The sequence below is a fragment of the Pygoscelis adeliae genome, unplaced genomic scaffold (genome assembly GCF_000699105.1).
Source record: "Pygoscelis adeliae isolate BGI_AS28 unplaced genomic scaffold, ASM69910v1 Scaffold79, whole genome shotgun sequence".
Taxonomy (NCBI): domain Eukaryota; kingdom Metazoa; phylum Chordata; class Aves; order Sphenisciformes; family Spheniscidae; genus Pygoscelis; species Pygoscelis adeliae.
In genome coordinates this window covers 5,237,889-5,265,611 of record NW_008825532.1, presented here as the reverse complement: position 1 = coordinate 5,265,611, position 27,723 = coordinate 5,237,889, and the positions used below count along the sequence as shown (strand labels likewise).

General features: G+C 49.4%; 1 protein-coding gene across 1 annotated transcript in view; it reads left to right on the top strand.

The window, feature by feature from the left end:
• Positions 1-27,723, top strand: part of ARHGEF6 (Rac/Cdc42 guanine nucleotide exchange factor (GEF) 6) — a 41,931-nt gene that overhangs the window by 6,712 nt on the left and 7,496 nt on the right. Inside the window, exons 3-16 of the mRNA XM_009331717.1 lie at positions 2,876-2,960; positions 8,048-8,175; positions 8,592-8,793; positions 11,448-11,518; positions 12,951-13,045; positions 14,621-14,716; positions 15,570-15,692; positions 16,997-17,135; positions 19,071-19,130; positions 21,282-21,428; positions 22,302-22,388; positions 24,068-24,146; positions 24,924-25,057; positions 25,354-25,479. Of these exons, the coding sequence (XP_009329992.1) occupies positions 2,876-2,960; positions 8,048-8,175; positions 8,592-8,793; positions 11,448-11,518; positions 12,951-13,045; positions 14,621-14,716; positions 15,570-15,692; positions 16,997-17,135; positions 19,071-19,130; positions 21,282-21,428; positions 22,302-22,388; positions 24,068-24,146; positions 24,924-25,057; positions 25,354-25,479 (1,572 nt within the window). The remainder of the gene's footprint in view (positions 1-2,875; positions 2,961-8,047; positions 8,176-8,591; positions 8,794-11,447; positions 11,519-12,950; positions 13,046-14,620; positions 14,717-15,569; positions 15,693-16,996; positions 17,136-19,070; positions 19,131-21,281; positions 21,429-22,301; positions 22,389-24,067; positions 24,147-24,923; positions 25,058-25,353; positions 25,480-27,723) is intronic.

Genomic DNA, 27,723 nt, shown 5'->3' with positions numbered 1-27,723 from the left:
GGCCGCCTGCCTGTCTCCGTCTCGCCGGTTTTCGCAGAGCCGGCGGAGTCCGGCCGTGCCGCCGCTCCCGCGGAAGGCAAGAGGCACGTCTGGCAGCTGGGGTTAGCGAGCGCCCGGAACGCCGGCATCGCTGGCAGTCGGAGCGGGCGTGGGACGATCCGGCTCCAGCCCTCGTCCTCGGGTTTGGATGAAGGGTCGCGGTCGCGCCGAGCTTTGGGCTTTGCACCCAGCTTGAGGTTTGCCGGGGTTTTGCCTAACTGTGGAAATAGTTTGTGCAGATAAAACAGCTCAGGTTCGAAACACAACCCGGCTTCCCCTAACTTTTCTGCAGCTTCCATCCCGCTCCAAGGATTTTGGGGGCTGATAACTTGCTAGATGCCCCTGGGTTTGATTTTCATCCTTCCCGAAAAGCTGGGTGCTCTTCTGGTCACTGCCCTGCGAGCACCGGCCCCTCCTCACCTTCTTGCTGTCTTTCCGAGGAGGACTGGTGGTGCAGCAGTGCAGGTTTTCTCTCTCCCGGTGTGATGCCTGATGGAGCAGCTGGAGTGTTTCACCAAGGGCAGCTGCAGTCTGTGATTCTGAAAGTCAGAATCTCCATTTTAATGTAGATCCTCAGATGAGAGCCATGGATTTAAGTGGGGTTTTACTTACTTTCCACCAGATCTTCCATGAGCTGAGAGCAAAAAAGCCTTTCTCCCCTCTATTTTTCTTCTAGCCTTGCAGCTTGTCTTTTAGTTAGGAATGGAATTATGGATGGATTGTGCTGGAAAAAGTAATTTTTAGCTTATAAATGAGGACTTTTCTGTATGATGAATTTATTCTGGAACAAGCTGCAGAGTATATTTACATTGTAGTAGCTGATCCAGAAGAGTTTTCCACATAGCTGTTGTTCCGTAGTAGCTATTCCAGACAATTTCTCCATGAAGAAAAGTCCTAAAAGTTATTGCTTGCTTTTGTGCTAGAATTTTTTGCATATCCCTCCTGCCACCAAATTCCTCTGGACCTTGTCAGTCTGATGATGACTCTGAGCTTGCGGCATTATTCTGTGCATTGAAGGATCAGGGATGTATTTCACTACTTTGGTCCTTCAAAAAAAAAAAAAAAAAAGATGCCATTCATTCAAGACAGGACTTGTTTTTCTGGACTTACTGAAGTGGAAGAAAATGGGTATGACTGAGAAAGTGACACACCAGAGACATTCATGCAAACATCCCAGCCTCACTGTTTACTTTCCTCTTCTGCTTGGCAGGAGGGTGAAGGCGCGTTACTGTAATGTTGCATCCTCCAGCGGCTGCCAACAGGGTCAGCGCACGCCCGGGCTCTCCGTTACCGTCTCCCTTTCCACGGAGACGCTAACGTCGCTGCTTAGGGCTGGAGGCGATGCTCAGATAGCAGTGGCTGCAATTGCAAGGCAGGAAAACTAGTTCACGCACCAGTTGGCAGAGGGGATGGGGTCCGCGTGGTCCAAAGGAGCAAACCCAAGCGAGCGCGGGCGATAGATCAGCTCGGAAAAGCCCAGGGTAGGTGGGGATGTCCCTGAAATGTGCAGAGCAGTAGATGGAATCGGAGCTGCGGGGCTACTGATTTTAATATTTGTAATGACGGCAGGCTGTTTCCCCTCTGAGCGTGGATTAAATTTCTTTAGCGTAAAGACTTTCTCCCAGTATTGAGTGGCTGAGTCAATTTTTAAATATATTCTCAACAAAGAGCTGCCTTTGTACTGCCCGTGTTGGACTTTGTTGCTGTACTGATGTGTCTGTCGAGAGGAAGAGATGCCGCAAGCATCCAGGGCTGCGGAAGAGGCCAGTCCCCTTCCTATTTGAAATATGCCAAGCGTTCTCAAGGAGCTATATGTGGAAAGCAAGAAAGGTCCATTTTAAAGGGCAGTACTACCCTAAAGGCAATTAAGGCTCGTGTACTTGTTTAGCAGGATACACTCCTTAGTGCATTGGAAGTGTTTGTAAGTAGATGGTGTCTGCCAGGAGAGCTTTAAAATCATCTTTCCTGTTCATCGGATTCGTGGATCTGTGGTATCCATCTGCAAGACGTGTATTTGGGGATTAGCAGATGGTGCCTTGGTGGTACCAATAACAGGGGCTTTTTGTATTGCTTATCTTTGCTTCATTAATGGTAGGATTTGTATGGTCTGTATGAACTTGAGGGCATTTCTCAGGTGTTAAAGGGGATTGCAGTGTTTTGGAAACTCAGATTGCCCCTCATTGTGCTGGTGGTGATTTCTGAAGGGCTGGGTGTACAAGGTCCAGGTTACCACTCATAGAAAACAAGCCCTTGCTAACTATGTATATCTGTTTTGCTGTTGAGGCTTAGCAACACAAAATCTTTAGACTGGAATTTTTGCACATAAAATAACTGGTTTTGGCTTCCTGTAAAAAAATGTAAGTGTATTATATATGCCATATTGCAATAGCAGAAAATTCTGTGTGTTTGTTTCTTCTGCTGTGGAAAATATGTGTGTGTATATATACATATATATGTACAGCCTCAATCTCTTCAGCTTTTGATAACAAAAATAGCAGCAAAATCTTTCCTTCCCTCAAGGCAAGCAATAACCTTCTCTGTGATTTTCTGAGGAGTCTCTTCTCTGCAGGCAGCACTGATTTCTTCCTTCCCTGTCCCCAGTATTGCGCTCCAAATGCTGGTGGGTCCCTTGCCCTTCCCGCGCAGCCTGCCACCGGCGCCCCAGGAGTTCACTCGCTATAAAGGAAATGGGACTCATCACCCCGGAATAAATACCCTGCCCCTGCAGAGACATATGGGTTACTTAATCCTCGCTGTCACCCTCGAGCAACGTGGGCTGCTCAGATGGCTGGAGCGAGATGTTTTGGGCTCAACTGACCACGTTCCTCTTTCGCAGGTATTTGATCCACATGATTTGTACACCGGAGAACAGTTCTCCAAGGTCCTGAGCACATTAACAGCTGTCAATAAAGCTACCGAAGGTAAGAAAAAAGGGGTTTTTCTGTCATCTTTTCAAATTCTGTCTCGTATGTATGCTGGAGTGGGGTTTTTTTTTTAGTAATTCCTAGTTTATGATGATTTTTGGAGGCTTGGCAAATTGTGCCGCCAGCACCGATGCCTGATGCTGGATGGTGGAATTGACATTTCGTGCTTCTACCAACTCTGGGTTTAGATGTGGCATTACAGAGTTGCTGTATGCACTTTGCAGAGCTTGATTATCACTTTACACTAAGGAACCTCTGCTCAGTTTTGACAGTACTAAGGGACCTCAAATTAGGTCATCGTAAAGGAGCCTCGATGTAAATGAGCATACACCTCCCAAAATGCAAATGTCAGATTTTAAAGAGCGTGTTTTAAAGCCGAAGAGAAAAACAGATCCATCTGCATAATATTTTACTGAAAGTCAAACAAACATTGTTGCCAGATACTCAGTCAATTGCATTGATGTTTCTCTCTCTCCCCTCCCTGGGACCATGGAGTAGCCTCCCATGGAAATTTGGGATTTGGGAATCAAGCTGATGGCTTGTTCTGCCTCCCAATGTCAGATTTTAAAGAGCGTGTTTTAAAGCCGAAGAGAAAAACAGATCCATCTGCATAATATTTTACTGAAAGTCAAAACAAACATTGTTGCCAGACACTCAGTCAATTGCATTGATGTTTCTCTCTCTCCTCTCCCTGGGTCCATGGAGTAGGCTCCCGGATTTGGGAATCAAGCTGATGGCTTGTCCTGCCTCCCTGGGTGCAGGAGCGGGCTGCAGAAGCAGAGCAAATCAGGTCCTCTTGTTGCCATCCCAAATACGTAGCTGTTCCCTATGGGCTGCTTTAAACTGATGTTTAGTCACATAGGCTGTGAAAGGAGAAGTTCAGCGGGGAGGACGATTATGGCGTGGTGCTCTGGGGAGGAGTGAGAGGACCAGGGTCTCTTTGCTGAGGGGCTGAGGAGCAGGTCTGTGCTGAGCTGGAAAGAGTTTGCAGGGTGGAAAGCATTTATGGCCCCCTGTCATGCAAGCAGATTTGCACAGCGTCCTACACACCCACCAAAGTCCAGCACCAGGAGGAGAGTTTGATTTCTCTGTTGCAGATTACATTTTAGGTGATTAAAAGGAGAAAAATCAAAACCCAAACCCACAATTTTCCTTTCACGGGAAGGTTTTTCTGTTGACTTACTGCATTTTGCCTAGATCTGGTTTGCAGTCGTTTTCTCAGTTGTTTCATTTCTCTTTCAACTGAGTTTTTGCTTTTGGGTTCTCTTCTGCTAGTACAGAAGTGGCTCGGGTGTTCAATGAAAGAACCTCATTGCTGGGACTGGACCCTTTCCTCCTTATTTCCTCTTCTCTGTTCTGTTCTGATGCAAGGCTTTATAAAATCATATAGATAAAATATATACGATATTTATACGTTATATAAATTATTGTATATTTATTATAATGTATATATTATATAAACAGCAACATATATATTAGAATAATATATAATGTATAATAATATATATATGTGTACCCACACACATATGTGTGTGTGTATGTGTGTATAACGTTGCTCTGAAGAAATTCAGGTTCTTAGGCTGCCTTTCTGCAGCCGGCACTCAGCTCTGCCGCCAGAGCTCCCTAGAAGTCAGCGATGGTAATTCAGGATCAGCACATCTCCTTACAGCCTCTTACCGCTCCATTAAACGACAGCACCCGGTGACCCCATGTAGAAAGCTCTTGCATTTCAGTATGATGGGGGATATAAAATGCGCGTTATTTAGACCAGGAGTAGCCTTTGCAAACGTTGTCATTATGATTGACATTAGCATCATTATTCTGAAAGCAAAAAGAGAGAGAAACTTTCCTGCCTCGGTGCTTGCCTGTTGCTGGGCTGGAGGGGTGTGATGGGGTGTGTGCCGATGAGGTGGCGAGGCTGCAGGGCTGTTGTCCCAGCAGTCCCCTTATCTACAGCCCCAACTCGGTTCTTGCAGCCACCCGTGTCCCAGCTCAGTCCATGCAGTCACTGGGTGAGGCTCGGGACAGGGCTTTGCTGTGGAATAGTTTCTATCACACGTTTCTGACGGGGCTATAGGGAAGCTGGAATCCTCTTGGTTTCATCGCAAACATCTGTTTGAACATATGCTTTCTCTGTGTAAATGTTAAAAAGCGCAATGCCTGCGATATAATTAGCTGCTCAGGCAGAGAGCACCCTTGGGAAAAGTACAGGGTAAAATAAATACATGTCTAAAATGTTTGCTTTTTGGTGGCTTGGCCAAGTTCCTGAGAAGCAAGAGCCTGTGTCCTACAAACCGCCACTGCAGATGGTCCGGTTTGTCCGTCTCGCCAGACCAGAGGCCAAGGGCTGAATGGAGCATCAGGACAAGCCTGGTACCAGCTACTGCAGTTCCTGCTGTGGCCAGGGCTCCAGCATGCCTGCGCATCCTGACACCCGCAGAGCTGCTGCATCCCGACACCCTTGTCGGAGGCAGAGGGAAGTAGGTGACAGCTAAGAAAACGCCGTGGGAATGTTTCTGAGCATCCATCTGAAGTCCAAATCCTCCTGTCTTCGTGGATCTTGTTATGCAAATAACTAAAGGCATCGTTTGTAGCGGATAAACTCAGAGTTCAGCAGCTGTCCATCAAATAACAGCAATACAGAGCTTGATGCTTTTATCTGAAAGAGAGGGCAGGGGAGGAAAACCAGCTGTGCTGGATCAGGCGAGGCTCATCTGCCAAAAATAGTGTAGGAATGTGAGCAGAAAACTCAGCTATTTTAACCATAGTTTAAGCAACATATGGCAGCAGTGTTCCATGCCGGACCAGGCATAAAATAGGACGCTGTCATGATGCAATATAAATGATACACTTCCCTGCCAAACTGTCAAAGTCAGTTTTACATTTGTTTCTAGGTTGCTGTGGATATTTATAAAGGCTTTGGAAGATTGGGAGGGGCAGGGAGAAGCATAAAATCTACAGTAACCAAGTCATTTCCGTGGGACTGTTGCTGATGGCTTGAATAAGCGGAGAAGTCTGGACTCGCGGTTTACGCCCTCCCTTTTTAGAAGGAATCAGGGGATGAACATCTCATGCTGGCAGCCGGCCACCCCTCCTGGCCTGTGAGTCGCCGGGAGCAGCCGAAACCGCTCCTGCTCAAGTATCAGGATGCTTCAGAGAAAAAAAACCACTCTGTGTTTGCAAAGTGTGTTTTCCATGCGGAGGGGTTTTGCTGTTGCTGCAGCCCAGGGAGCTGGGAATTCACTGTGCGGTCATCAGGCAGTTGTGTAACGAGCAGGGCAAGAGAGAAAACAGACTCACTGACAGCACACGAGATTTACTGTGAATGTTGTCCATCGCTGGAGCATGGACCGGGCTGACCGGGGCATGTGTATGGTATGGTCGGGGGTTTGTCAGGCGGCGGCGCCTGGAAGTCGTAGTCACGGACCTGGTCCCCATTGTGCAAGGCGCTGGAGAAAGACAAAGCAAGTCCGTTCTCCAAGAGCTCACAGTTTGTGTTGCTCCAGGTCCAATCTAAGGATGAGGTGGTTTTCTATTGAAACAAAAATCCTCTGGGGAGAATAAAAGCCCAGCTGAGTTCCTGTAATTCCCATCAAACTTCCCCTTCAGAATGATTTTTCCATGTTGACATTCAGACTGGAGGAGAATGGGGGCTCAGCAGTCTTAGAGTTTGTGTTTTCTGATTTCTGCACATGCTTGGTGGCTTGATCACCCTCTCCTCTTGCAGTGTTTTCTTTCAAAGAAGAACTCCAAGTGTTATCCAGGGGACTTGCACACCCAGCACAGTGATGCCTGCAGACCTCAGATTGCTCTTCTCAGTCCTCCTTTTGAGGTCTGTGGGCGTGTTAGGTCCACACCGCAGGTGGAAAACAACAGCTCTGGGATACAGAAATGTTCTTAAATCTAAAAAGAAGCTACAAGGCAAATCTCAAAAGTACTTTACAGTTTACTGAAATGATAATGTCTGCCATTGGTTCATTTGAGCACCATGGCACATAGAAAGGAGGTGATCTGAGGGTTGTCCCACGGTGTGGTATGAGATACAGTAGCAGAGAAGTACTGGGAATTACTGGGTGGCTTGAAACCCATGTTTTTACTGCTCTGCAGCATCCAAGCAGGATTCTGGGGCTGAGCGCTGCCAGGTCCTGCAGGAGCCAGGACTGCTCTTGATGACGAGGCCACTGACTCTGTCTCAGCACAGGGCAGTTGTGACCAGGAAACCTTTTACCCCCCGGCAAGTTTTTCGGTATTAATATAGAAACAAATCACTAATTGTCAAAAACAGATATGTGCCAGAGCAGCAGCATTATGTCCAGCATCAGGCAGGTGGTGTCAGGAATAAACCCAGAGACTAGTTTGCAAAGCAAGGAGCTTCAAGCATGAGAAGGAGGCAACTCCAAGAGCTGCGGGGACGGTGTGAGCCTTTCCGTGGGCCGCCAGTCTCCTGGGGGTGACGTTCCCGTCCTTCCTCAGCGTGGTCTAAATGGTACCTCTCTCACATGGTAATGGCAACGATCCACGAACAGTAATCAAAATTGTGCCTAGCCTCTTTCAGCTGTATAATGAACCCAGAAGGACTTACCTAAATAGAGAAGCGATTGTGTTGACCAGCTGTTCAGCATTCTTCCCCACTCAGCAGGGAAGCCCACAATGCAGCTGCGGAGGTGACCTAAGAGCGCTCACTTGCGAGCTAAACTTTGAAACGCCTTACTCAGATCCCAGAAACATTCCCAGTCGGGCAGCATTGGGCTGAGTGTTGTTCTATTTTTCTACAGTTTTAAGGGGGATTTCAAAAATATGCTGCGATCGGCTGTGTGGCTGCAGAGCTGGCATAACCTAGGAGTGCCTTGGGATGCAGTTCGACTTCTTCCATCATGGAGGGGTTAACCCAGCCCAGCAAAACCATCCTCACTGTTGACTAGGAGTACCCACACTGGAGATGCAGTGCACTTGCTATTCTGCTCTGATAGATGCTCCTTCAACTGTTGTGCCCTGTTCTTGTTTTCTTTACTGGCTTTACTCTGCTTTGCTGTGATGCAGGTGGGCAGTTGGGTAAAACTCAGATGTTGTTTTTGCCTCACCAGATCAGCCATCAAAAGGGCCATGTTCACATCTGTCGTCCCTTAGCTCTGCGGCCGGAGGTCCCCACACTGACTCCAACGGCACAGCGTCGCAGTCAGCGAGGGTGTTAAGGAGGCAGTCCAAGCCTGTGGTATCCTTTATTTAACATCTCATCAAGGGTTTGATGGCTGGGGGGGTAGAGGGGTATGAGTGGTACCTCTGGGTCGAGCATGCCAGAGGGGCTTTTTCTCCCCCGATCTCCACATTGGCTTTGCTGCCCTGGCTGGAGAGAGTCTCATGGCTTCTCCAAACTGCGGTGCTCCTCTCTGTGACATGAGAACAGCGATTCTTATCTGCCCTCCATTGCACTGTGAAACTAAATTAATGCTTGGGAGGGACCTTGTGGTCCTCTGGCAGGAGTGCTTACACAAAAGCAAGACATTATTGCTGTTATAATGAGCGGTACTGAAAAAACAGCTGTCACAACAAAGAAGAACAATAGCTTGTCCTAGTGGCTTCTGCTTTTTTGGCCTATTTACTGGTGTTTTTCCATGTTTCTTTCCTTAGGAGATGACCGAGAATGGCAGTCATCAGCTGGTGGTAAAGGCCAGGTTCAATTTTAAGCAGACCAATGAAGATGAACTCTCCGTTAACAAAGGAGACATTATTTATGTCACCCGGGTTGAAGAAGGGGGCTGGTGGGAAGGGACCTTGAATGGAAAAACAGGCTGGTTCCCAAGCAACTACGTCAGAGAAATCAAATCCACCGGTAAGCAAATTGCTTTCAAGGGCTGATTGAATGACAGCGGTGTAATGCAGTGTAGATCCTTGTGCCTTTGGGAAATTGCTGCTATTTATTAAGGACCATTTGTGTCCTTAAAGCAGCAGGGCTAATGGAAGGATGAACAAGGCCAGACGGGTAAAGCCTAGTCTTTCGCATGAGTTGTTTGAGAGCTGCTTTGCCCTCTTCCCAGCGCATCGTGCTTTTCTACTGCCCCCTCAAGCCCCAGCAGTGGGGGAGCGGGGACATCGCCAGAGGACGAGGCCAGAGATGGCTGCGTGGTTCCCTTTTGTCCTGGGGAGCTGCCAGGTCGTTCCGGTGTCTGAGCACAGGATTAGCTTTTTGTTAGAGACCTGGGTCAGGCAATGTATTTGCGTTTCATCCTGCCATTTCTGGCAGTGGTGGAATGGATGCTCATGAACGCGGTGAGGAAACCAACAAAAACTATATGGCTGCAGGGAACGGTCCCCTGGTTTTGTCTGTAGTGATGGCTGATTTCACATAGTACATTTTCCCCCAGATGCATCTTCTGCTGTGATATTGAGAAAGGAGAAGGGAGGGGACGATCCACCTGATGACATCTGCCTTTATTGAGCTTTGTCTTGAGTGTCCTTAACATTTTCTGTGATGTGATTTTAACCAGATATGGGGTGGTGACACACGAAGCGTGCCCCTGGCTAACTGCCCTGTAAGTGTTACACATCCGTTCAAGCAGCTCATCCCCTTGTGCTTCTGAGGCCATTGTGTGACAGTAAACTTGCTTTTTTACAAAATCCAATTTTTAATTCCTTAATGTGCCTTGAGGGCTTACCCTAGACAGAGACCTGTTTTGTGCTCGGTGTTGGTTTTATGGCTTAGGATCAGCGCTGGCCTTAAATGCTGTGAGACATCAAGGGTGGCCTGCAAAGTGGCTGCAAAGTGTACAACCCCTGTTAGACATCCTTACTCCCACCACACTTGCAAGCAAAAAAAGCAAAGGAGGGAAGAATAAAATTAACGAGTGAGTGTTCAGAATTAGGCCAGTTTTTATTTAATTCTAAATGAAAAAATCATTGTTAGGATATCTCATCTCCCACTATTTCCCTCTGGGAAATGATGTCTGAGCTGGAGCAGGACGTTGCAGCAGAGATTGAAGGCTTGTCTGGCACAACCCAGGGATCACTAATTAAGTCAGCGAGTGGAGAAGAGAAATGTTTTTTAAAAAAGGAGAGCAAACTTCGGTCCCATGGGGAAAATCACATGGGAGCTGCATGAAATAACGGCACCTCATGGAAGCGAATGACGAGTCTCCCATTGATCCTGATGTAGGACCCCATCCAATTTTTTTATCTGCAGAGCTTTTCCCTCCAGATCCTCTCTCAGCACCCATTTCACATGGGAGGAGGGTTCATTCCCCGGGTCTCTGCTTGCTCAGGACACGTGGCTGTATTGCAAATGATGGATGCAGGGACCATCAGCTAACCCTCTCCTGCCCCAGGACCGCTGCCTGGGGGCTGCAGCCCGGGGGCATCCCTCACTGCCAGCCAGCAGGAGCTGCTTTCCTCGCCTCCAAAGTGTGAGACTTGTCACTCTAAATGGAGTTGGTTGTTTTTCAGCAGTGTCTGTACTTCCACCGTGTCCTAAGCGCGCCCTTTGGGTGGAAATAACTAGCTGCGTAGAGCAAAGCTCCTCCGAGCCTTTAAATGAGGCACAGAGCTCCTGGCTGGAAGTGACAGGAAACTCTGCAAGGGCAATAATTAGACAATACATCAAGCTGTGGTTTCCAGGGGCTAAATTTATCAATTTCAAGCTTCTCTCCTACTATCAGTGTGAAAGTAATTGCCTTCTGTGAGTGATTGCAGGGAGAAAAGAGAGACTGGCTGCTCCGCACGGCACAGAGGCGTTTCAGTACAAGGTGTGCAGCGTGGCCAGGGCTGGCGGTGCAGCCTTGCGCTGCTGACCTGTCCCAGTCCGGAGGGGTAATGGTGCCGCTGCAGTGCTGGGAGAGCTGGCAAAGCCATGCTGCTGGCAGGGAATGGGCTTCTCTAGGGAAGGAAAAATGGAGCAGAGACGTGCGTGCGTGCGTGCGTGTGTGTGTGTGCGCGTGCATACCACGCTGGAGGCATCCGCAGGGATTTAGCAAATGCAGAAGAGAATTGACTTCCAGGTTTGTGAGAGCTTTTTATTCAAATCTACCTTCATTCAGAGAAGGATTTTGCATCACAAATGACAGTGGGGGTCGGGGTTCAGCATATTGATCGGTGTTGGCTTCAAGTGCCCTGTGAATCACCTGGAACAAATCGCTGTATCCAGCATTTCTGATAGACACTCAGTTTTAAAATTTTGTGGGCCGGGTGAAGCCACACTGTAGCTCCAAACAGTGCCAGACACTGGGCTGCTGCCAGGGATTTCAGAGCAAACCTGTACGTTAGTTGACAGAGGCTGTGCTGTGCTTCTGGTGCAACTCGCTCGGCTGCCTTCGGCGTCATGCACGCCTTTGGTTTGCTCCTGGTTTTTCTGAAACAGGCAAAAAAGCCCTGCAATTGAAGTTTTGTGTTCACAGCGGTGAAGTTATGTTTGCTGGACATGATGTGGCAGTGACTTTTCCTGCTGGAATAATGAGAGCTGTGCACTGTAATTTATTGATGTATTTTTTTGTACAGATAAACCGCTCTCTCCCAAAGCATTAAAAGGACTTGAAAGCACTCAGCTGACAAAGAATTATTACCCTGTGGTAAGTTTTAAAGTGCTGATCATACATTTTAATGAGTAGCATATTATTAATCTTCTGAACTGGCTCCTTCCCTTAGAAATCATTGAAGCAATTTGTAACAATTGGGGATGCGACTCTGTATTTAAATGCTGCTGCTGCCGTTTCCTTGGTTCAGGGCTGTCGAGACAATAAACCACAAATGGAAGTTGCTGCAAGATGTCAAAAGGAGAGAATCAAAGTAGGCGACTGAGATAACATAGCAGAGGTGGCAGCTTTGAGATCAGTGTTGGGGAATAAGGCACAATGTCTCCGGTCCAGTCCTTGCCATTGACTGCCGGCTATCTCCCGTTGAAAAGATGAGGAGATAATGTCACGGTGTGACGCAAGCTAAATTAGGGCTCTGATCCATGATCCCTTTCTCGGGTTTGGCTGGAGATGTTACACCCCGAGCTGCCTGCCCTGTGCCCGTGCCAGCAGCTGCAGCCCTCGGAGAAGGGGCAGCCGCCGCAGCTCACAGCCTGGCTTGTTAACTGGGCTTGGCTTTGGAGCAGGTCAGCATGCCAGGCTATCAACTGTGGCTGCAGAAGGGGTGGAGAAACATCACCACCTCTACCACCTTGCTACTGGAGCGATGATGTCCGGCAAACGGGGGCAGGAACCTTCCTGCTGTGTCTAGGCTAGAGTGAGCCCTGTGGTATAAGAGAGTTAAAATGTCTGCATGTGAACGTCCCTGGCTCTTGGTGCCGGCGGTGAAACATGCTTAGACATCAGCATGTCTAAATATATTTCAACCAAAGCAAAGCAGAAACAATATGTCCAGAGAGTTGGGAACCACCTCCACTGTCTCTAAAGCTCATCGCACTGAGAAACTTGAGTGCTAACTGGGAGTGTGCAGGCAGTGGGTTTGCCTACCCTGCTGCCAGAGACAAATTGGCTGCTGAGATGGATTAGCAGGACCAAACCCAGCTCAGCATGTCCTTGAAGTGGCAAGTGAGCTGTGCCCTGGCTTGAGCTGCCACAGGAGCCGTCCTTGGTCTGGCCACTGTTGCATTTAAATTGTTGCCTGCCTTCGTGCAAACGGTGCTCCCAGGATGCATGCACAAATCATTTGTTTGCATACCTTGGCAGCCAGTTATGCATGCAGGGTTAGGCATGAGCCTCTCGGGGGTCAAATACTAAACTCAGGTCTGAACTGATGTTGTCTTCATGCTTTGCCAGAGAAGAAGGAGCAGCCCTTAACATCTGCTTTCCAGGCCTCCCCCAGTTTGCAACGTAAAATCCCGAAATTGGACCCCCCAGGGCTTTCCTGAGCGTTCTGGGTTCTGTATTAACAAATGTAATTTATGGACTTAAAATACACTTCCATGCTTTTCCACACTTGGAAGCTGATGTCATGTTCCTTTGACTAGTCGCTAGTACTAAGATCTACTCAGTGCTCTGTCTCTCACCCTAGGTGTTGCAAAATATTCTGGAAACAGAACGAGATTATGCGAAGGAACTACAGTCACTTCTGGGAACTTACTTAAGACCCCTCCAGTCTTATGATAAGTAAGATATAAGGGCATCTGAGGTGGAGAGAACCCTGTAAAATCGATCATAGTTCGTTACTTTCCTGCTTTGGAATGTTTAGGGACTGTTACTGCTCTTCTTGTAAAGCCTCACAGCTTCCCTGTGAACCAGAAAAAAACCCCATGTTGTACAGGTTTCTGCTCATTCCTATTCCTCAGTGGTCGTGCAGGCATTCGGCTGTGGTAGAGATGGGCATTTCCATCTGGTAGAGGGCTGGCTGTAACAACCCATCTGCAAGCTCGTGTGTGGCTCTCCTGGCATGCATGTTTGCTGGCGGTATGCCTTGCATGGCTTCTCCCCTTGTAATTTGCCTTGCTGTGACTTCTCAGTCCCAAGCGGCATCTCCTAAGTCATCTCTTCATTTCGCGCACGACGACACGTATTCTCTGCGGTTAGATTGCCTCTTGCTAAATCCGAACGGCTGCTGAGCAAGAAGTGGCTCCCCTGTCTCCCCGTCTGTGCAGCCATCGGCTTTAAGTACCTCCATGCTCAGGAAGAGCATGCTGCCATCCCTTACGGCCTGAGCAACGCCAGGGAGACTGGGGGACTTTGTCAGGGCTTACCTGCGGAAATAAGCCGATGTGTTTTCCATCTGTGCCGGCGAGAGTGGTGCCAGAGGCAGCACGTGCCGTCCTGTCCTTACCCAGGCAGTGACAGGCAGCACACTGGTGCCTCTCAGCAGACTCCTGTAGATAGTTTCACCCTGCACAAAAGACCCAGTGCAGTTAACTTCACCTCCTGCTTATTGCTTCAGCTTTACAGTTGTCTCTTCCGAATGGTGCTGGCTTGGCGACCCCGTCCATGCAGCTGCGTTTGGGGCCAGGGTCCCTCCGGCTGAGCACGCTGCAGGAGGACCGGGCAGGCCCGGGGCATCGTGGGCAGAGGGCAGATGTTTAGATATTGTCCAGTTCGGAGAGATGGGAGAGTGGTGTCTTAAGGCCTTTGTATTTAAATCTCTCCTTCCTTCCTCCTATCTTCACGTGGGATATATTCAACTGTGAAAATTTCTCATGCTCTCAGCCTTGGCATTAAGCAAATGGCTTAAATGAGGGTGGTACGAGAGTGACTCTGAGGATTGCTCTGAGGATGACAGAAGCAGATTGCATTAGTTTTGGCTAGGAAAAATCCAACCTTGCTCAAGGAACCAAGCAACCCCTACCCGAGGGGCTGCTCTGTAGGACCCTCCTCCCGTAGGGAAACCCACAGCATGAATCCCTGAAGACAAAGCTGTCTCTGTGTCTGCACACACCTCCCTCCCCACCCCTGGCTGAAATCCCATCTGTCTGTGTCTGTTAGACAGCTAAATGTCTGAGAAGATTAGTGTGATTAAGTGATTAAAATCCAATTAAGATAATCCTTGACAGCAGACATCTTCTCCGGGAGGCTGTGGTATGTAGCTCACAGATCATGGATTTTGTGTTTTCCCATGTCTGATGGTGTATCTGGGGAAAGAGAAGTTCTTGGGTCTTTTTGGAAGGACTGCTTACAGATACCATGGGGATACTCCTGAAAGCAACATCTCTTGGATGCTAATCAGCTATTTGACTCTTCTAGGCTCAGCGCTGTGGACATCGCGTCATTGCTGGGGAACGTGGAGGAAATCTCTGCATTTCAGCAAACACTGAACCAAGCCTTGGAAGAAGTTGCAAAGTAAGCTCGTGCCATAGCGCTGAGGGTATTAAGCTACTAAACTGCAACTAAAAATAATAGAAAGACACGGTCATTAAAGTTCCTCCTGGCTGCTGTCTTAGACTTGTTAAATATAGAAGAAAATAACAGGATTGAAGAAAGGCAGCAGGTAATGCTTTGGCAGGAGGGAAGGTAGAAGAAACTCTGACATTTCTACTGTTAAGGCATCTGCTGAACGAGAGTGTCACTAGACCTAACATGAAAGTGTCACTAGACCAAAGATGCAGACACATGCAGGGTGGGAGATCTGGCAGGCATGAAGATGGGGATTGCCAGGGAGCAAACAGCAAATTATTAGAGGTAGTAATTTCCCGCGGGGAGGCTGGCACACATGTTCAGCCTTAGCCCAGCCTCTTCTTTGGAAGGGCTGAAAAGAGATGGGGAAAAGACTGAATATTGGAAATGTATTCAGGCTGTGGCTTCCCTTTCTCTCTCCATCTCCTCTCTCATATTCATGGGCAGCCCAGACAGTGGGACCACCCCTCCATTGCACCCAGTGCTTTCCAGCACATCCTCATCAGCTGCAGTGGGCTACGGCATCCCAGCTGCAGCTCTGCTGGTAGGACAGGACGGGTTGATAATGGGTTGTTGTACTCACTGTCTGCACCACAGAAACCCAGTCCCATCTGAGGACCTCCGTCTGCCTCCTTCCCAAGTGGCAGGCGTGGGTATTTTGCTCGGTGCTGCAGTTATGCGGTGACCTGGGAATGTCCCCCTGCAGCGGGTGGTTCCTGGGCAGACACCTGAGAGTGCCGTAGCTGCAGGGTGCAGATCAAGAGGCTTAACGTTGTGGCTGGTGTGTTGGCGTCTGTAGGCTCCCCGAGAACCAGCAGCGCGTGGGAGGCTGTTTCATGAACCTGATGCCCCAGTTCAGGTCCCTGTACCTGACGTACTGTGCTAACCACCCGTCCGCAGTCAACGTCCTCACGCAACACAGGTGAGTGATGGAAGAGGAGATTCAGACTGAAATCCCTCCTTTTAAAAGTTACTTTTATTATTAATACTTGGCCTGGCATGGCTTTTGACCTGAATTTTGACAATAGGGCGAGGGGAATAACATGGGATCCTGCTGCTGGGAAAACTGCTGGGGCTTTGGGCTCTTCAGCATAGCGTCTCAGCTCCAGCACGGAGACAAGTCATGCTGCTTGTCTTCAGAGCTGGTCTCACAGGTCCTGTCTGCACATACAGGACTCTTGGGTAAAACAGAGGCAACCTCAGCCCTTGCAGTAGCATCTCCTGTGATTCTTACTTGCTGAAGGACCCAGACGCTGTTTCAGACCCACTGCTGAAGTGCTCACACATCGGCAGATGGGATTGTGTTTCCCTGTGGCACCACGGTGTGGGGCACATCGTTGCAAAAGGAGGGCGGTCATCAAGTCACCCGGAATTACCCAATTTAATGATTGAGCTGCTGTTCAACCAAATGGTTGATTTGCAGGGTCATTGGTAGATCACGGTAATAACATCTTCCTTCAACATGTCCCACCTGAGTAGACACTTGAATCTGTGTAATGTCATGCTAAAGAGAATGCCAAGCCAAAAGGCTACAACTGTGTCATCCCTAATGCAGTTTAGCTGTCCTCCCTGCAGTGATGGGAAAGCCAGGACCCCGGCTATACTGTTTAAGTCTTCCCATTCTGTAAGGGGAACTCACCATATATTTACTTAACTGCTGAAATCCAGCTTTAATTCAGCCTAACGAAAAGCCTGGCTCCTGTAAATGACTCATTCATGTGGTTCCTCAGTCTGAACCCTTTTCTTCGATCAGTCGAAGAATCAGCTTTGACAAATGTGCTGACATGCACAAGCCATGTTTTCCGGAGCGATGTATGAGCTCACAGCAGCAGCACAGCTCCCAGCAGGGTCACGGCACGTTGCTGCGGCGTCCTCCAGCACAGCATCAGCCTCTGCAGCCCCCGCTGCCCACCAGACGCCGGGCCCTGTGCCACCTCGCTGTGCCAGGGGACCAGCTGCTGGCACCGATGTACCCCAGAGGCTGTGCACACCAACACCTGCCGCCACGCAGCATCCTCTCCTGCGTCCCCGGGGAGTGGGGTCTTGCCTGGCTGGAAGCTCGCAGCTCCCTGCCTGCCCTGCCAGGTTTGCTGGAGGGGAGGCTGGGCTGCCTTTAAAAGGCGCAGCTCGGAGCAGAGCCCCAGCCATCAGGAGAGTGTGGGAGGCAGCAAAACACAGCCTTGAGTGGTGGCGAGCCCTCCTTTTTGTTGTTGTCTCTATTTATAGTGATGAGCTGGAGAAGTTCATGGAGAGCCAGGGTGCGGCCAACCCAGGCATTCTCATCTTAACCACGAGCCTTAGCAAACCCTTCCTGAGGCTGGATAAATATGTGACGCTGCTGCAGGAGCTGGAGCGGCACATGGAGGTAGGTGGGATGTGGGACTGCTGGGCAGGCTGTGCCCCTTGATGCTGCAAGAGCTGCCCCCCCGAGCTGCAAGAGGTACCTCTGCCCATTGGTATTTGAGCACCACATTGCTAAAAGTACTTACCACCCATCCAAGGAGGTGTTCCACCTCCATGGGACATTATCTACCGTTCAGATTAAAAGTGGGAAAGCGGTGGAGTCTGGGGGATGTTGTGGGAAGGCATTGTCTGCTCTTCGCCCCAGCCCTTCCTCAAAGATGGGCCATTTCCAGCACAAGTAAAAGTAGAGTTCAGGGTCAGGCTACAGCTGGTATTTATTTGGACAGCGGGTAATAAATCGGTGTTTTTATTATCATTTTATGAGATTCCTATCCCCGGCTGCTCGCTCCTGCAGCTCGCAGGCACATCCCCACCCCTCGCCCGAGGCTTGTGCTCCTGGGTGGAGGCAGAGCCGCACAGGCAGACATCGATCTGGCAGCCAGTGCAGACACGGGGGCGGAGGAGCGAGTGCCGGGGAGCAGGGAGAGCAGCAAGGGGGGACAGAGACTTCCTCGGCAGGTGGCAGATCTGCTTTAGGACATTTCTCCCCCCGGGGACTGTAAAGATCTCTGCTGTTGGAGCTCTGCTACTTGCCTGCTGGTGCACTCCAGCCGCGGGGATGCAAACCTCAGGGGTGGTGCAAGGAGGTGAAGAAAACAGAAGTAACAGTCTATTTTTAACTAGGTTTGCTTTTTCCCTCTTCCAGTATTAATTACCTGTTAATTACTCAGCACACTTAGCCATGATCATTCAAATCCACATCCCAGCCAGAGGATTAAAACCTCTGTGCTTGAGCCAGGGGTTTTTCTGCATGGGGGGGGCATAAGAGCCTGCACTGTAGGCACACTACAGACCTGACCTGTCCTGCTCTCACCTGGCTTAGCTGAGCTGCAGGGACTGAGCTGAGCTTGGCTGCAGCCACCATGCCCGTACAGAGACAGCGTGCTCTTTGCAGGATGCTGTATGGGGTCAGCAGTGGATTCGGGGGGACACACATCAGCTATTTCTTAGTTTCTAAGCCGAGTGTGGGGGTTTTGTTGCATGAATCAGTAGGGTTGAGGTTTAAGCTGCGATGCCGTGGGAAGAGTATGGATGTATGCAGTATGGATGTATGCAATATAGATGTACGCAGTGTGGATATATGCCATAGCTTTCCCTGCACTGCTGTGCAGCTGGAGACAGGGCAGGTATGTTCAGGGCAGCCCTCGTCCTGGATTCAGAGGTGAGCAATCCCAGGCAGCCTCTGACAGCCGCAGGGACAGCTCCATCACAACCTAGAGACCTTAGGATTTGCTTGGCATGAGGTCTGGATGGTGAAGAGCTTATGATGTAGGGCCTTAGATGCCCAGGAGGAGGTGCTGGGAGAGTACCAGAAGGCAGCTGCAGTCAGAGATAAGGGGCAGCATCCCATTTTCCCCTCCCTGGCTCAAGAGCTCTCTGCTCAGACGTGCCCTCCCTTAAACCCAGAGGTGAGGCTCCCATTGATGCTCATGGAAACTGTACCCTTGATGGGGCAATGGCTGGAATACCTTGCATGCCAATGGAAGCTTCCTTCCCGAAGGTGAAACCAGAAATCCACCCTGCACCTCTGCCTGTTTTGGTTAATTGTCTTTGCAAGCCGAGTTTGTTCGAAGTAAAATCATATCTGCTCTCGCTCTGGCCACTTTACAGTCATTAAATTGGTATGCATGAATTACATAGCTGCGTGGCACATTGAACAGGGTGGTGAGGAAGATACCTGGGGGATTTTGGCCCGCTCCTGCAGCCCATGCTGCCTGAGCCCCGCATCCCCCAGCACCCTGTGAGCTCTGCAGCCCTGGGTGCGCCGGGGCAGTGGGTGCTGCGCAGGGCGGCTGCTGCTGCTGGTGGCTGAGGGATTTTTCTCTCCCTTCGCTAGGAGGCGCATGCAGATCACGAAGAGGTTTTGAAAGCCATCACATCCTTCAAGTCCCTTGTGGTAGGTGGCAATTCTTAAAATAGAACACTCCATTTCAGAGCTGCATTTCACGAAGAGTGAGTCAAGCCTGACATTTGTCTCCTCATTAGAAAAAAAGGTCTTTTGGAATGGAAAAGATGGGTTATAAAGAATCTTAATTTCAAGTTTCAAGCCTAGAGCTGCCCCTCTGGCTGTGTGTTTCAGCAGTTACACGCTGGCTCTGTGGTCCCAGCAGCAGAAACGGAGGATCTCCAACTTTCTCCTCCGCTGCAGAAAGCCATGTGTGGGTAGTGGTGGCGGTGGGGTCCCTTTCATCTCCTTTTGCCTCCATACCCTAATCATTTGCCACCTGAAACTAGACCACCCCTTGCTCGTTCAGATGAGCTGTGAAAGGTTAACACGGGTGTCTGACTCAACCCCTCTGAGCCCGTTGAGCGACTCTTGGTTTTGTTGAGGTTTGCTCCCTGGGCATCAGGAGGCTTTGACCATATTGCAGGTAATGTGTGGCACCGGGTACCGTGGCCATCGGTGGGGAGCAGAGCAAGCGGCAGCGAAGGGATGAGTCAGAGATAACAAACCTATTTCTGTGAGCTGTGTTACCGACACCCCTCAAACTCCCACTGCACTGAGATGAAAAAGAGGGGGGAAAGCCATCCACGTGCACAAAGGTTTTACCCGGCAAAGCTTTTTTCGGTTATTAAAAAAGCTATAGTCTCTCTCGCTTTGTAGCCACCGAATACCTTTCACTATAACCACTCCAGATGTGGTCCAACTTCCTTCCTTAGCACAGCAGATGCAAGTTTTCGATGCTTAGCAGTGCAGATAAAAGATGGGGAGGAGAAAGTTCATAGAAAACAGGAAAGGGCGATCATGTTACATTTACTTAGAAACTCAGCTCCCTTTCCATTTTTTCTAGCAGATAATAGGGGAATAATTCAGTTCAATTACAAGGTGTCATTAATCTTTAGGAATGCTCATAAGTCATGGACAGTGTTACTTGAAATGTGTACTTGGGCGCTGAGCAATTTAATGTAATTACATTATGACTGCAAAGGTTCAGTGCAGATTTGAGGTTAGATGGGTAGAGATGCCCCTTGCGACAGACACGTGGTCCCGTGGTAGGACCAGGGATGCTCCCAAGCAACGGCAGGGCAGGGATCGTGGAGCCACATCGCATCTGCGCAGACTGTGATGGATTGCTGTGGATTTTATGTGGATTTGCGTCCTGGGAACACTGGATTTGGACACCCATCAAAGCAGACAACAGTTGTAAAACCAAAGGAAGCCCCCACAGTCTGGTTCAAAATTGTGTGTTTTCAGACTAGACCCAGTGCAGCCTCTCTCTTTGAAGATCTGAATAGTCAAAGAGTTTGTGTGAAACTGAGCTGGAAAGGAGGAAAATCTCTGTCAGAAACAGGGGTTTGGAAAAAAACAAGCAGCTGGTGAAAACTGAGCCTGGGTTTGGCTTTGCAGCAACTTTCCCCATTGGCGGAGGGGTCAGTTAAAGCAAGTTTTGCCTGGATTTGCGGGGCTGTCATTGCTCAGTCAGCGTTGTCCTCTCCTTGCTGAAAGCTGCTGAAGGACTGGCCGCTCCGTGGAGCTCTACCAGTCCCCAGCTGCTGAGCATCAGTGCAATCTTTTCAATTATGGCACCTTCAAAAGCGTCTTTTTGTGCTACTCTACTGCACCGCTGAAATATTGCGCCAAGTCCTGCTTTTGGGTTTGCAAATTTTGGTTAGAAAATATCCACCCATCTGATTTGTGGGGGCTTTGCATTGCTGCAAGTACAACTCTCTGCTGTTTGGGCAAAATGGGCACAGTCTCCCTAAGCAGCAGCAAAATTAGAGACATTTAACTCTGTGTCTGTCTTGGTTTGGAAAATGTGACCCTGTACTCTCAGAGGTAGGACTGGTTTGGAAAGAAAAGTTTGCTCAGTGCAGTTCGCAATTTCTTTGACATTTTAATGTATTCATTACTTCATAAATTGCTAGGGTGTGATTTTTTTAACCAACTTTGTGTAATAGAGCCAAAGCAGGCTTTCCTGATCCCTTGACGTGACCAGCCCTGAGCCCACGTGGCTGTGGGAGCATTGCTGGTGGAACCATCTTCGTTGGGATGGTTTGGGTTTGCGCCAGCCCTTCGGCTAACGAAGCACCCCGCTGTGATTCCCAGTCACAATGCCAAGAGCTGAGGAAGAGGAAACAACTCGAACTGCAGATCCTTTCTGAATCCATCCAGCGCTGGGAAGGAGAGGACATAAAAACGATGGGAAACATCATCTACATGTCCCAGGTTATGGTACAGTGTGGGGGAAGTGAGGTGAGTGCAGTGGTCTTTCTCCTGGCTAAAGACATTGTGTCCAAATACCCCCTTGCTCACGGGTTCAGCGATGCAAGGCGGCAGCTACTCTCACCCCAGGCCAGCAAAGTGCTGCCAAATAATGCTGATAAATAATTTTACCTGAACAAGAGCTGTGCAGTGTGCACATCTTTGGAGTCAGGCACTGCGTCACGCCGCGGGAGCTTAGCTTCAGGCCTTTGGTGACACACTTTTCAAGCAAAAGAAGCCTCTCAGTGTCATATAGCACATTATTTTCCCTCCTTCCCCCCTGTGACTTAGTCAGAAATGAGAGTGACTTGAAAGTGTGCATTAGCGTAACCATTTTGCCACGTCCTGTGCACAGCGCGGCGGCTGCTGTGACGTCCAGAGCTGACTGCGCTTTGGAAATAACTGGAGGGATTCCTGTGCTACTGGTCCTAAAGCATTGCACCAGTGCTTGCCACAGACCTTCACCAGTGTTGCTAAAGCCACGCATACGGCATGTTTGGTGTTATCACCGAATTGCTTGCTTGCTGTAGCAACTTTTCCTTGGGAAGGGAAGACCTGTAAAACAAAGCCCTGTAGAGTCTAGTCCCAGAGTCTTGTTTGGGATGTGAGATGCTGGGGGACATAAAGTCTTGGTCTTCTGAGGCACTCTGAAATGATTGGAAGAGAATTAGCAGGATGCAGGCAAAATGTATGCAGGAAAAACTAGTATAGGAATGAGATGCTGTGAAGAAAAAAAGCCAAAATAATTGGTTTGGGGGTGATCTCTCGCAGGCTGTGATTCCAGCTGCAACAGGTTCGGTTTGCTGGAGGAAAGTGCTTGTGATGCATTGCAGACTGGACTAACCTAAATTCTTATCCCTGCAGGAGAAAGAAGAGCGATATTTCTTGTTGTTTTCAAACGTTTTGCTGATGCTGTCTGCAAGCCCACGGATGAGTGGGTTCATCTATCAGGTAGACATGCTTAATTTGAAGTTGCAAGGCGTTAGGTGTGAAAAAGGAAATCAGATAGCTCTTATCAAATTCAAATCCTCTGTTTCCTTAAACCTCTCTGTTGTGATGCAAATGCCCCAGGCTGGGAACCAGGGCTTGGTTTTACCATGCCTGCCAGGACTCTTAGTGCCTTTGTCCTGCCAACTGGTTAAACACCATTTGGTAAGTGTGAATGCTGTGAAATTAGAAAAAAAAACCCCAAACCTCCCAGCATGTTGTCCTACATGCTGTTCTCAAGAATTGTGTGTGTGTGTGTGTGTAAGGTGTCCTGACCCAGCTGTAGGGTTTTGCCCCACATGACCCGCCAGCCGGCTCTCAGGGTTGAGCCATCTCTGGAAAAGGCTTCACTATTATAAAGCCCACTGTAAAAAGCCCAAAATTTCCACTCCATGAGGCACCCCAAAACACTGCATTTCTTGTGTTTTACCAATTGAACGGCTGCAATCAGGCTGTTGGGAGCTTGGTGATTCCAGCTGCAACAGGTTCGGTTTGCTGGAGGAAAGTGCTTGTGATGCATTGCAGACTGGACTAACCTAAATTCTTATCCCTGCAGGAGAAAGAAGAGCGATATTTCTTGTTGTTTTCAAACGTTTTGCTGATGCTGTCTGCAAGCCCACGGATGAGTGGGTTCATCTATCAGGTAGACATGCTTAATTTGAAGTTGCAAGGCGTTAGGTGTGAAAAAGGAAATCAGATAGCTCTTATCAAATTCAAATCCTCTGTTTCCTTAAACCTCTCTGTTGTGATACAAATGCCCCAGGCTGGGAACCAGGGCTTGGTTTTACCATGCCTGCCAGGACTCTTAGTGCCTTTGTCCTGCCAACTGGTTAAACACCATTTGGTAAGTGTGAATGCTGTGAAATTAGAAAAAAAAAACCCCAAACCTCGCAGCATGTTGTCCTACATGCTGTTCTCAAGAACTGTGTGTGTGTGTGTAAGGTGTCCTGACCCAGCTGTAGGGTTTTGCCCCACATGACCCGCCAGCCGGCTCTCAGGGTTGAGCCATCTCTGGAAAAGGCTTCACTATTATAAAGCCCACTGTAAAAAGCCCAAAATTTCCACTCCATGAGGCACCCCAAAACACTGCATTTCTTGTGTTTTACCAATTGAACGGCTGCAATCAGGCTGTTGGGAGCTTGGCTTTTCTCCAGTTGCCTGAAACCATCAGTACCCTCCAGGAAAAGGATGCTGTCCTGTGGATGTGTCGTTTGTCTTATGCAAGGGTGATGAGGGGGACGGGAAAGATTTGGGAAGGATTTGGCTGGGTTTTTAGTTTTTACCCACCAGCGGGAGTAGGGTGAGCAGGCAGTTCAGCATGCCAAACAGAGGGACAGGGAAGGCTTTCAGAAAAACCAGGGGAAGTTCATCCTCCTGACTTGGTTGTAAAAAGGGTTTGCACCTAGTGAAGGAAAAGGACGGCAGATGAGCCGGAGGTGACTCAGCTGTCGTGGGAGCCTCTTCTCAGGGGTTTGACCTAGTTGCGCAGGGAAATCTGGATCCATACATTAGAGGAGACTCTTCTGCAGTCTGAAGCCTTCACAGATTAGTTTTTAATGGCATTTCCCAAAGAGAAAGGAATCAGCAGAACAGCGCCCGCTGGGAAGCAGATGCAGACATTGACTCCTCCTCAATTCTCCTAGGGAAAGCTGCCTTTGACGGGAATGACGCTGACGAAGCTGGAAGATGCCGAAGGGAACGAGCACATGTTTGAAATCGCAGGTCAGTGTGGCCCCTGCCTGGGGACATCCTCCCAGTCCAAACAGCAGCTGCCACTGGAGGTACGGGTCCTCCTCCTCCTCCTCCTCCCACACACCCACGCTCTTCTTTTTGCTCTTTTACCATGTGTTAGAAGTCTGAGTTCCTGAGCATCTCCCGCCTGGTTGAGGCAACCTCCTCCCAGGGCCCTTGAGCTCTGTCTCTGGGCTGCTTTTGGAGACCATAGTGTTTCGTATGGGACAAATCTCCTGCTAGGGCTGGTTGTGACCCCCGTAGCATTGCTCTGTGCCGTGCGTGCCCTGTCTGTCCAGGGTCCATCCCGTGCAGCTGTGAGTGCCTCATTTATTGACAGATTAACATCTCTGGTCATCAGGTAGCTTTCCTAATGTTCCTCCCAATTTTCCCCTTCAATTTATCTCATTACTTGCAGCTATACACGGTTGTCATGCTCAGTGACTTGGCTGCAGTGTAGCTATTTGTGCTGGTGGTATTTGTCATCAGGGTCCTATTAATCATGGAAATGTTGCATTTGCTTGCTTTTAACTTTAAATAATTCCTCACACATTCATCTTGCCAGTTCCCTTAGCTTTTCTGTGCTGTTCCCACTCTGGCTGGCACTGGGTGCCCGGAGCACGACGGGCAGTCACATCTTTGCACTGGCCTTTTGTAGTCACTGGACTTTGTCAGCCGAGGAGCCATTTGCTGCTGTGCCGAGTTGAGCTCACCCTGTGTTTCTTCTGGGTCTCTACCATGTGCTAAAGACCGTATGCTCTGCCGCAGGGAACATGATGGAGCGGATCACTGTGTCCTGCAGCACCAGCCAGGACTTGCACGAATGGCTTGACCACTTGCAAAGGCTGACCAAAGGGACATGCAACACCGTATCCAAAACGCAGTCCTGGAGCGCTCATTCGGTAAGCGTCTCGCCTCCCCAGCCGCTCTGCTGCCTAGGGTTCCTCAGCACTGCCTGATCTCTCTGTTTCAGCAACGCACCTTGATACTGAGGTAATGTGTACAGCTGTAAGACACAGCCTGCAGTTTTGCTTGTAACCATGTCGTGCTTGTACCATTTTACATGTATCCTGCCCTATTTTTGTTGCAACCTAGATGTCTCAAAGGAGTTCACAGTGAACTCTCGTCTATCCCCCTCTGCTTCTCTACATTGTTTGGTGGCTAACAGTCTTCATTTGCTTCTCATCTATTTTCTCAGACATTTAGTTCAGCCGGACAGATCCGTGGGCCTCTGGAACCCCCCAAAATCCTCAAGCCCTGGAGCTTGAGCTGCCTCCGTCCTGCTCCTCCACTCAGACCGTCGGCAGCACTGAGTTACAAAGAGGTAATCATCCCGTGTGCCTGCAGAGGACCGTGGTTTCATGGCAATCCCTAGTGCTTGTATCCGGGGTTCTTATCCCATAGCGAGGGCACAGAAGCTTAGGTTAATGGGGATGTTGAGAGACATGACTCTGCCCCAGTCCTGCTTGTCGCTGCGGCTGACTTTGTGCTACAAGTGAAGCACGAGCACATGTGTTTGCAGGCTCAGCCCCATTCCCGACGTTTGCTGTTGGCTGCTGTAGCCAGCGCCCTCAGCTGCTGGATGTCACCGGTCCTGTGGTGGGGTGTCCCACAGCCTTGTGTGTCCCGTTGGTGTTGTGGTGGAGCTGCCTCCCCTCCTCCTCCTCCTCCTCCTGCCTTGGTCTGAGCCGTGGGTGGGAGCTGGGCTCCCTGCCGGGACATACTGTGTCAAGAGGAGCCGTAGCGGTGGCTCAGCGTTGCCCTGACCGGCGCTGCAGGATCGAGCAGCAATACTGCACCAAGAGGAAGAGGAAAAAGGCCTGTTGATATTTCTTGTGTCTTCCACCCTGGGTTTTGGTGGCTGGAGCAGGGCTCCCTGCAACAGCTGTGGGGCTCAACCCTCCTTTGCCGCCCACCCGAGAGTTTTACACAGCCGTAGCCTGCTGGGAGGCAGCAGCCCGAGGGATCGCTTCCCCCACAGAAACCCCAAGCCTGGGAGGTAGGAGGCGGCGTGGGGAAACCCAAAATACAACCCAGCTCTGATTCTCACCCCCTGCTGTAAATGCAGTGCTCTCCTTCCCTACCTCACGTTAAACTTCTGGGATTACTCACCAGTAACTCGGGTAACGTTCCTCTTACTGAATGAGCACTCCGGTTCTGAGTCAGCCACCCTTCTTGGTACCGCAGCCCTGGGAGCGTCACTGCCCGGGCTCCCAGTGCGGACAGGGACGAGGAGGGGGCTTGCACCCCCTCAGCTCCCCAGCACTCAGGGATGAAGAGCCCAGCAGCCGGGGGAGCTGTGGGTCCGCTATTCCAGGTAGAGATTTTAGGTAGCCTCACGGCATTTTGTTACATTTATTTCTTAGAATTTGTAAAACAATGCATTTCAGTTCGGGAATTAAATTGTTCAAAAAACAACCAAGCAGACTGGAAACAGCCCTTAATCTTTGCATGGTCCAAATCCCTAATGTAGGTTAAACCATTTCTTGCTTGCGTGGTGAATTAAAATATAGGAAGAGGCTTGAATTACAGGAGAAATTTTTCTGCGTGAAAGTGCAAGGCTGATATTTGTTTATAAGGGAGGCCAAAACCACAGATTGAGTGATATCATTAATACCACAGTCCTCTGCAGTTTCTCAGTTGTCCCCTGCCATGCACAGCAGGAGTTAAACTCTCTGCATCGAAACCGGGCCAGAGGCTTTTGCCACAGAGGCCGAGCAGGCGGGGAGCCCCAAGGGGTGGGATGCTGCTGCAGGTGGGATGGTAGCGTGCAAGGTGTCAAAGGACCGAAAATGTGGTTTGCATGGGAATGGGCTGTGCTGGCCACGCTGATGGAAACCCAAAAGCCAACGGGTCTACCAGAGCTGGAGCGGAGCTGGGCAGGCACAGTCTGGTACCCAGTCAGTCCAGCCTGAGCCTGGGGGGCAGCTCCCCTCCCAGGGGAGGGACTCGTGGACACGAGCCTGCGATGACAAATGTGAAATAAGTTCAGTTGTTGGCCCAAGCAGGTCTGCATCTGCCTCGTCCCTCTGTCTGGGGTGCTCAATCACTAAGCAGAACTCCTATTTCACTGTATTTTTATTTTTATTTTTTAATTTAAAGTAGGGCACAAAATAAACTATGCTAACAGCTCGGTGCAAGTCACCTTCCTATAATGAAGATATAATGAAGGAATACAAATTTCAAAGGTTATTTGCAGGGAAGGGAGTGGGGGAGTTTGATTAAAAGATTAGAGATTTTCAGACATCCAGTGTTACTTTAATTGGCTTCTGGTAGTGTAGGACGGGATGGCACAGTCTTGTGCATTTCCTTGTACCTAGCTGTGCTCAGGAAACCCCAGAACCTGCTTGCGTACTGCACAGTACCCTTGTTTTTTCCATTGAAATTGGGTCATTTTTCCTGTTCTGTTGCCAGTAATCATTTGAAATGACAGAGCAGGTGCTGTGGGTAAAGCGGTGTGTCTGGATTCAGGTTAGCGAAGTGAAAAAGATTTACAGATTTTTTCTTTTTTTTTTTTTTTTTTTTTTTTCCAAGTGGCCTGCTTTGCATTAGGTAAGGGTTTATAACG